This window comes from Pseudophryne corroboree, chromosome 1, assembly GCF_028390025.1.
Source record: "Pseudophryne corroboree isolate aPseCor3 chromosome 1, aPseCor3.hap2, whole genome shotgun sequence".
Lineage (NCBI taxonomy): Eukaryota > Metazoa > Chordata > Amphibia > Anura > Myobatrachidae > Pseudophryne > Pseudophryne corroboree.
Genome location: NC_086444.1, coordinates 1,087,199,366 through 1,087,209,903, shown reverse-complemented (window position 1 = coordinate 1,087,209,903; position 10,538 = coordinate 1,087,199,366). Strand labels below are relative to the sequence as shown.

The 10,538-nt window shown below is 45.8% G+C and overlaps 1 protein-coding gene across 3 annotated transcripts in view; it reads right to left on the bottom strand.

The window, feature by feature from the left end:
* MED28 (mediator complex subunit 28) overlaps window positions 1-10,538 on the bottom strand; it is a 69,092-nt gene that overhangs the window by 48,800 nt on the left and 9,754 nt on the right. For 2 of the 3 annotated variants that reach the window (XM_063921383.1, XM_063921398.1), the window contains one exon: window positions 7,688-9,147. In XM_063921383.1, coding sequence (XP_063777453.1) covers window positions 8,950-9,147 — 198 coding nt within the window. In that variant the 3' untranslated portion in view covers window positions 7,688-8,949. Of the gene's footprint in view, window positions 1-7,687; window positions 9,148-10,538 lie in introns of those variants that run through there. The other variant, XM_063921389.1, reaches the window with a different exon arrangement.

The window sequence follows — 10,538 nt, the reverse complement described above, 5'->3', positions numbered from 1 at the left end:
CATCTGTGGCCTCAGCACCACTACCAGTGTGTTCAGCCCCAGAACCGTTACCCTCATAAGCAGACATGTTATAACTTGCAGTATAAGGTAACATAGTACAATTTGTCAGCAGCACAATACTTGACCCAAACCCCTGCACAGTGTTGTCAGCACAAACAGGGATTCAGGAGAGATATGGTGACTAAAATCACAGAGAAAAATACAATTACAGTATATCTTGTGAATATCCTATACAGGTTGAGTATCCCTTATCCAAAATGCTTGGGACCAGAGGTATTTTGGATATCGGATTTTTCCGTATTTTGGAATAATTGCATACCATAATGAGATATCATGGTGATGGGACCCAAGTCTAAGCACAGAATGCATTTATGTTACATATACACCTTATACAGACAGCCGGAAGGTAATTTTAGCCAATATTTTTTGTAACTTTGTGCATTGAACAAAGTGTATCTACATTCACACAATTCATTTATGTTTCATATACACCTTATACACGCAGCCTGAAGGTCATTTAATACAATATTTTTAATAACTGTGTATTAAACAAAGTTTGTGTACATTGAGCCATCAAAAAACAAAGGTTTCACTATCTCACTCAAAAAGTCAGTATTTCGGAATATTCCGTATTTCGGAATATTTGGATATGGGATACTCAACCTGTATTACAGTATTATAAACCTGACGCACCTAGCCCGCTCAGGTTACAGAATATAGGGATGGCAAGCTCAGTGAAAGACACGAAATGGAGGTCACACAGCAAGCTAAAGCACACACATATAGTCACAGTTGTACCATGCAGAGGTTATTACAAACAATAATACTGCACTGGACTAGCTTATATATAGCTATGCAATCAATAGATATAACACTGCACAGTAAAGACTGGATGTATATCACAGGGTACTTATACCAGATAGCCGTGACTAAATGCACTTTTTCTTAACTAACACCGTCTAAACGACAGGTAGAATACTTACATGTCTTGTAAAGGCACAGCGCTAACTATCAGGCAGCTTTACAAAGGAGGATTTGCCCAAGCACCCAAGCAGTCCCAGGAACAGTGTAGCTGGGAAAATGGCGCTCAAACACTGACAGGGAGTGAGGGAGAGACAGATATGCAGCTCCAGGGTGGGAACTTTTACTGTAAATGGCGCCCTGGTGCTGGGGGAGGGGCTCCAGGTCTAAGTATTATCCCCTCTGCTGGCAAAACCACCTGGTACTGCAGGCTACTTGTAAAAAGGTTTAGAGAGAAAACCTGACCTGCACCCATGCCCTGGTGATCTAGTGGGATCGCCTGTACTGTCACAGTGTCCACCGGCCGCGCTGAATCGCGAGCGGGACCCACTTACCTCCTCCCGAAGTGCGGCCAAGCGATCCCGGAGAGCCCCAGCCGTGTGTGACTGACTTGGAAGAAAACCGGAGCCTCCTGCTGTAGGTACCCGGCAACCAGGGTGCGAGAGTGTACAGCGCCGCTGGGGGAGAGATGGAGCTGCAGCAGGTGATGTCTACTGACATCTAACACAATATGTGCCCCTGCTGCAGCCCTTGTAGTCTTCAATTTTCCTCAGAAAAAGCTTTTTCTAGAGCTACTCTTCCTGTTACATGCTTGCACTGCAAGCACCAACTATAAAACTGAGCTCCTGTGCACAGAGGCGGGGTAAATAAGAATTTACTTACCGATAATTCTATTTCTCGGAGTCCGTAGTGGATGCTGGGGTTCCTGAAAGGACCATGGGGAATAGCGGCTCCGCAGGAGACAGGGCACAAAAGTAAAGCTTTTACAGGTCAGGTGGTGTGCACTGGCTCCTCCCCCTATGACCCTCCTCCAGACTCCAGTTAGGTACTGTGCCCGGACGAGCGTACACAATAAGGGAGGATTTTGAATCCCGGGTAAGACTCATACCAGCCACACCAATCACACCGTACGACTTGTGATCTAAACCCAGTTAACAGTATGATAACAGAGGAGCCTCTGAAAGATGGCTTCCTAAACAATAACCCGAATTAGTTAACAATAACTATGTACAAGTATTGCAGATAATCCGCACTTGGGATGGGCGCCCAGCATCCACTACGGACTCCGAGAAATAGAATTATCGGTAAGTAAATTCTTATTTTCTCTATCGTCCTAAGTGGATGCTGGGGTTCCTGAAAGGACCATGGGGATTATACCAAAGCTCCCAAACGGGCGGGAGAGTGCGGATGACTCTGCAGCACCGAATGAGAGAACTCCAGGTCCTCCTTTGCCAGGGTATCAAATTTGTAAAATTTTACAAACGTGTTCTCCCCTGACCACGTAGCTGCTCGGCAGAGTTGTAATGCCGAGACCCCTCGGGCAGCCGCCCAAGATGAGCCCACCTTCCTTGTGGAATGGGCCTTAACAGATTTAGGCTGTGGCAGGCCTGCCACAGAATGTGCAAGTTGAATTTTGTTACAAATCCAACGAGCAATCGACTGCTTTGAAGCAGGTGCACCCAACTTGTTGGGTGCATACAGTATAAACAGCGAGTCAGATTTTCTGACTCCAGCCGTCCTTTAAATGTATATTTTTAAGGCTCTGACAACGTCCAACAACTTGGAGTCCTCCAAGTCGTCTGTAGCCGCAGGCACTACAATAGGCTGGTTCAGGTGAAACGCTGATACCACCTTAGGGAGAAAATGCGGACGCGTCCGCAGCTCTGCCCTATGCGAATGGAAAATTAAATAAGGGCTTTTATAAGATAAAGCCGCCAGTTCAGATACTCTCCCGGCCGAAGCCAGGGCCAGTAACATAGTCACTTTCCATGTGAGATATTTCAAATCCACATTCTTTAGTGGTTCAAACCAATGGGATTTGAGGAAATCTAAAACTACATTTAGATCCCACGGTGCCACCTTAGGCACCACAGGAGGCTGTATATGCAGTACTCCTTTGACAAAAGTCTGGACCTCAGGGACTGAGGCCAATTCTTTTTGGAAGAATATTGATAGGGCCGAAATTTGAACCTTAATAGATCCCAATTTGAGACCCATAGACAATCCTGATTGCAGGAAATGTAGGAAACGACCCAGTTGAAATTCCTCCGTCGGAGCACTCCGATCCTCGCACCACGCAACATATTTTCGCCAAATACGGTGATAATGCTTCGCGGTGACTTCCTTCCTTGCCTTTATCAAGGTAGGAATGACTTCTTCTGGACTGCCTTTTCCTTTTAGGATCTGGCATTCAACCGCCATGCCGTCAAACGCAGCCGCGGTAAGTCTTGAAAAAGACAAGGACCCTGCTGAAGCAGGTCCCTTCTCAGAGGTAGAGGCCACGGATCGTCCGTGACCATCTCTTGAAGTTCCGGGTACCAAGTCCTTCTTGGCCAATCCGGAGCCACTAGTCTTACTCCTCTTTGTCGTATAATCCTCAATACCTTTGGTATGAGAGGCAGAGGAGGAAACACATATACCGACTGGTACACCCAAGGTGTTACCAGCGCGTCCACAGCTATTGCCTGCGGATCTCTTGACCTGGCGCAATACCTGTCCAGTGTTTTGTTGAGGCGAGACGCCATCATGTCCACCATTGGTTTTACCCAACGGTTTAATAGCATGTGGAAAACTTCTGGATGAAGTCCCCACTCTCCCGGGTGAAGGTCGTGTCTGCTGAGGAAGTCTGCTTCCCAGTTGTCCACGCCCGGGATGAATACTGCTGACAGTGCTATCACGTGATTCTCCGCCCAGCGAAGGATCCTGGCAGCTTCTGCCATTGCCCTCCTGCTTCTTGTGCCGCCCTGTCTGTTTACATGGGCGACTGTCGTGATGTTGTCCGACTGGATCAACACCGGTCTTCCTTGAAGCAGAGGTTCCGCCTGGCTTAGAGCATTGTAGATTGCTCTTAGTTCCAGAATGTTTATGTGAAGAGACTTTTCCAGGCTCGACCACACTCCCTGGAAATTTCTTCCCTGTGTGACTGCTCCCCAGCTTCTCAGGCTGGCATCCGTGGTCACCAGGATCCAATCCTGTATGCCGAATCTGCGGCCCTCCAATAGATGAGCCTCCTGCAACCACCACAGAAGGGATACCCTTGTCCTCGGCGACAGGGTTATCCGCAGGTGCATCTGAAGATGCGACCCTGACCATTTGTCCAACAGATCCCTTTGCATGGAATCTGCCGAATGAGATTGCTTCGTAAGAAGCTACCATTTTTCCCAGGACTCTTGTGCATTGATGTACAGACACCTTTCCTGGTTTTAGGAGGTTCCTGACCAGGTCAGATAACTCCTTGGCTTTTTCCTCGGGAAGAAAAACCTTTTTCTGAACTGTGTCCAGAATCATCCCCAGGAACAGCAGACGAGTTGTCGGCATTAATTGGGATTTTGGAATATTCAGAATCCATCCGTGCTGCTTTAGCACCTCTTGAGATAGTGCTAAACCCATCTCTAGCTGTTCTCTGGACCTTGCCCTTATTAGGAGATCGTCCAAGTATGGGATAATTAATACGCCTTTTCTTCGAAGAAGAATCATCATCTCGGCCATTACCTTTGTAAAGACCCGAGGTGCCGTGGACAAACCAAACGGCAGCGTCTGAAACTGATAGTGACAGTTTTGTACAACGAACCTGAGGTACCCCTGGTGTGAGGGGTAAATTGGAACGTGGAGATACGCATCCTTGATGTCCAAGGATACCATAAAGTCCCCTTCTTCCAGGTTCGCTATCACTGCTCTGAGTGACTCCATCTTGAACTTGAACTTCTTTATGTACAGGTTCAAGGACTTCAGATTTAGAATAGGCCTTACCGAACCATCCGGCTTCGGTACCACAAATAGAGTGGAATAATACCCCTTCCCTTGTTGTAGAAGAGGTACCTTGACTATCACCTGCTGAGAATACAGCTTGTGAATGGCTTCCAAAACCGTCTCCCTTTCGGAGGGGGACGTTGGTAAAGCAGACTTCAGGAAAAGGCGAGGTGGCTCTGTCTCTACTTCCAACCTGTACCCCTGAGATATTATCTGCAGGATCCAGGGATTTACCTGCGAGTGAGCCCACTGCGCGCTGTAATTCTTGAGACGACCGCCTACCGCCCCCGAGTCCGCTTGCGAAGCCCCAGCGTCATGCTGAGGCTTTTGTAGAAGCCGGGGAGGGCTTCTGTTCCTGGGAAGGAGCTGCCTGTTGCTGTCTCTTCCCTCGTCCTCTGCCTCGTGGCAGATATGAATAGCCCTTTGCTCTCTTATTTTTAAAGGAACGAAAGGGCTGCGGTTGAAAGGTCGGTGCCTTTTTCTGTTGGGGAGTGACTTGAGGTAGAAAGGTGGATTTCCCGGCCGTAGCCGTGGCCACCAAATCCGATAGACCGACCCCAAATAACTCCTCTACGCATCGCCTGTCCACTGTCGTGTCCATAAAGCTCTTCTGGCCGAAATGGACATAGCACTTACCCGTGATGCCAGTGTGCAGATATCTCTCTGTGCATCACGCATATAAAGAAATGCATCCTTTATTTGTTCTAACGACAGTAAAATATTGTCCCTGTCCAGGGTATCAATATTTTCGATCAGGGACTCTGACCAAACTACCCCAGCACTGCACATCCAGGCAGTCGCAATAGCTGGTCGTAGTATAACACCTGCATGTGTGTATATACTTTTTTGGATATTTTCCATCCTCCTATCTGATGGATCTTTAAGTGCGGCCGTCTCAGGAGAGGGTAACGCCACTTGTTTTGATAAGCGTGTTAGCGCTTTGTCCACCCTAGGAGGTGTTTCCCAGCGCTCCCTAACCTCTGGCGGGAAAGGGTATAAAGCCAATAACTTCTTTGAAATTAGCAGTTTTTTATCGGGGGCACCCCACGCTTCATCACACACGTCATTTAATTCTTCTGATTCGGGAAAAACTACTGGTAGTTTTTTCACACCCCACATAATACCCTGTTTAGTGGTACCTGTAGTATCAGCTAAATGTAACATCTCCTTCATTGCCAAAATCATATAACGTGTGGCCCTACTGGAAAATACGGTTGATTCGTCACCTTCACCACCGGAATCAGTGCCTGTGTCTGGGTCTGTGTCGACCGACTGAGGCAAAGGGCGTTTTACAGCCCCTGACGGTGTTTGAGGCGCCTGGACAGGCACTAATTGAGTGTCCGGCCGCCTCATGTCGGCAAACGACTGCTTAAGCGAGTTGACGCTATCCCGTAATTCCACAAATAAAGGCATCCATTCAGGTGTCGACCCCCTAGGAGGTGACATCCTCATATTTGGCAATTGCTCCGCCTCCACACCAATAACGTCCTCATACATGTCGACACACACGTACCGACACACAGCAGACACACAGGGAATGCTCTATACGAAGACAGGACCCACTAGCCCTTTGGGGAGACAGAGGGAGAGTCTGCCAGCACACACCAAAAAGCGCTATATATGACAGGGATAGCCTTATGATTAAGTGCTCCCTTATAGCTGCTTTTATATTAATATATTGCCATTTATTATGCCCCCCCTCTCTGTTATACCCTGTTTCTGTAGTGCAGTGCAGGGGAGAGACCTGGGAGCCTTCCTGACCAGCGGAGCTGTGACAGAAAATGGCGCCGTGTGCTGAGGAGATAGGCCCCGCCCCTTTTTCGGCGGGCTCGTCTCCCGCTATTTAGTACATTTAGGCAGGGGTAAATATCTCCATATAGCCTCTGGGGCTATATGTGAGGTATTTTTAGCCTTTTTAAAGGTTTTCATTTGCCTCCCAGGGCGCCCCCCCCCAGCGCCCTGCACCCTCAGTGACTGCGTGTGAAGTGTGCTGAGAGGAAAATGGCGCACAGCTGCAGTGCTGTGCGCTACCTTTAGAAGACTGCAGGAGTCTTCAGCCGCCGATTCTGGACCTCTTCTTGCTTCAGCATCTGTGAGGGGGCCGGCGGCGTGGCTCCGGTGACCATCCAGGCTGTACCTGTGATCGTCCCTCTGGAGCTTCATGTCCAGTAGCCAAGAAGCCAATCCATCCTGCACGCAGGTGAGTTCACTTCTTCTCCCCTCTGTCCCTCGTTGCAGTGATCCTGTTGCCAGCAGGAATCACTGTAAAATAAAAAACCTAAGCTAAACTCTCTAAGCAGCTCTTTATGAGAGCCACCTAGAATTGCACCCTTCTCGGCCGGGCACAAAAATCTAACTGGAGTCTGGAGGAGGGTCATAGGGGGAGGAGCCAGTGCACACCACCTGACCTGTAAAAGCTTTACTTTTGTGCCCTGTCTCCTGCGGAGCCGCTATTCCCCATGGTCCTTTCAGGAACCCCAGCATCCACTTAGGACGATAGAGAAATATAGGAGGCGGCGCTAGTCATCTTGGGAAGAAGGTCAAAGCTTTTGAGCCTGTTGGTGCTTCGGATCAAGATCCTTCTCTACACCCCAATGTCCACCCCTAAGGGGATGAAAAGGGGGTTGACATAATGACGTCATTACAGATACGTGGCTTGCATTGCGTTAACGCCCAAACGGACAATTGGAAAAAATTTGGATTGCACCTCCAATGTGTACAATTTAATAAACTACAAAAATGGTCCTGTCACTTTTTACCGTATCTGCTACAGGTGCTCTTTGGGTAACGCCAAGAACCATAGATTAATATTTACTTACATTAAGAAAACTCAAATTTACATATCTAAAGAATTACCAAATTTTTAACACTTATTTAAATTTACAACCATGAAAATCTGAAACTCCAGTGCAACGAATGGGTAGAACAGCTAGTTTATTATAAAACACTTTAATGCCTCAGTGATATCACAAGTTCCTATAAAATGGACATTGTACATTCTCCCGAATATTAATGCACCTCACAACTGGTCCCTCCCTCCTATGAGGAAAAAAAAAAAATTTTGAACAGCACAAAATGATTTTGATTGTACAACAGTATATTCATGTCAATCTACTGGTCTGATAAATCTATGGTAATTCCTAGTTTAATCATATCCAGCTGTAGATTAATTCTATTCAGTTTTAAATTAAAGGTGAAAAAGGCAACTTTGTTTTTCTTTATTTACTGTAATTGCATCTGCTATTATTGTTACGTGGACAACAGTGTGCTATGAGCTATCTGATGGTTCTTGGTGACGCTCACACAATTACTCTTGCCCGGCAGTCTTTTAACCTCCTGCAGCCAAGGACTTCGTCTATAGCAGCCGCCTTTCCAGGGCAGATTAGGTCCGCCCTGTACTCAGATGCCCCATGGTTTTATGTATAGACAAGGTGGCTATTGGAGGTTGGGCAAGAGTAGGTTGCAGTACGGAGAGAGGTACACAGAACCCTGGCTAGATGCTGCTGCACTATTTGCGGACAGACAGAGATAACCTAATGCACGCGAGTGCAACAATGCACAGGTTGGAATATAAAATTAACACAATAACTATGTACATGCAACAATGCACAGCTTGTTATGAACAACAAGACTGTAAATACTAACGATTTGTAATGTAATAATGCACAGGATGGATATAATAAAGGAATGTAGGCAAGACAGTGCCTGTGTGGAAATTCCACACCAAAATCTGAGTTCATGGCTAGCTGGATCAGATCAGTAATCAATCAGGCAAGGTCTCTGAATACAGGTGTTACACAGGCTGACAGGTTCTCACAAATGCAGGAATTATCACCAACGTTTTGGGAGTGTACTGGGGAAGAATATAAATGGTGCTGCTCCAATCACTACTAGAACCTTAATAAATAACTACTTCTATCCAAATGCATTTCATTGTTTGTTAATAAACAAGTATAAACAAGTATATTGGAATAGCAATTTTAGGAAATATAAATTTAGCATTGCATTTAAAAAGAAAATGTCAAGGTGTTTAAGGTTTCTTTCCGACATGAAAAATATTTTTATTATCCCAATTTTCAATATACAGTAAAAAACCAATTAGAAAAAGAAAATGCTCTTTAACATAAGTCCATCGGGCACACCTTGTGAGTAGGCTACATCAGCCCACAGTGTCACAGGTCACGTCTGCTTCATAGGAGCTGGGATATTAGCTGAAGCTTGCTCCAGGTAAGCGAGTGGTCCCTGGGCCATCTCACTTGTCTTCTTATGCTGACCATTGATGTCTTCCAGAACCTGCTGCCAGCTCCGCAGTTTTGTTAGGTGCTTCTGGATTAGAGCTTCCTTCCTCTGAAGTTCACTTCTCAGCTCCGTAACATCCTTTCACAAACAAAGGAAAGGTTGGATGAAACCGTAATAAGGCAGACTTACATCTGTGGAAACTCTCATAAGTTCCTTTACTATTATTTTTTTTTTTTTTATCCTTATAGTCAAATTGTTTTATCTGTCATTTTGCTTTGCTTTCAGTAAATACTCTTTAAATACATAGATACCAACACAAAGTTCTAGAAAGAGAAAAAGACAGGAGTTAAATTGTTGAGAGGCTCAGTTATATTTCATACTGTTAACTGGGTATAGTATCACGAGTTATACGGTGTGATTGGTGTGGCTGGTATGAGTCTTACCCGGGATTCAAAATACTTCCTAAAGTTAAATAGTTGATATTTCTGTATTGGCATAAAGGAGAACTCACACCTTTACCCAACACTAGTTGAACAGCAGGAGACACTCTATATAATGTAAGTAGCAGATAAGAGGGCTGGGGAATAAATGTTATTAGATATTGGGGTTTTCCTTTAAGTGGGCCAGACATCTACACACTGGAGCGATCAATTTCATGTCCCATATATGTGTTAGGAACCAGTGATATCACTGAGGTACTGCCTAATATTCATGATGTTCCAGTCCCTGCTTAATGGATAGGCTGGCTACATTATCTTGAATATTTACACAGCCCTTAAAACAGGCCAAAAATCAATCCTGACAAATCCTTCACACTAAACCCACATTTCTTCACCGATATAAATCAGAAAAAAAAAATGGGAAACTAGGATTAAATGCATTTGAGGCAGCAGGTTATAGAATATAGGGATAGCAAGTTGAGTGAGAGACAAGAAATGGAAACCACTCAGCAAGCTAATGCACACACATCTAATCACAGTTATACAATGCAGAGGTTATTACTAACAAGATCAAGATCCTACTCTACACCCCCCTATGTCTTTCCTTGTGGAGCCCAGTGTACTCCGCAGCAGAAAGATTAGCAGAATTGCTGTAAAATCTTTTCCTGCAGTTTCTGAGTAGCTCCAGACCTACTCCTAGATTGCGATCACTGCAGACTGTTTGGTTACTGGTTTGACGTCACAAACACGCCATGCGTTCAGCCAGCCACTCCCCCGTTTCTCCCAGCACGCCTGCGTTTTTTAGCACACCACCAGAAAACGCTCAGTTACCTCCCAGAAACACCCCTTTCCTGTCAATCACTCACGATCAGCAGTGCAACTGAAAAGCGCTGCTATACCTTGTGTAAAACTGCATAGTTTTGTGTGAAAGTACTTTGCGCGTGCGCACTGTGGACCATGCGCAGAAATGCCGATTTTAGCCTGATCGCTGTGCTGCGAAAATCTGCAGCGAGCAATCAACTCGGAATGACAACCAATGCTCCCAACATTTGGTAGTTATTTCCATTGATGTCAGTGGATGCTCAGATT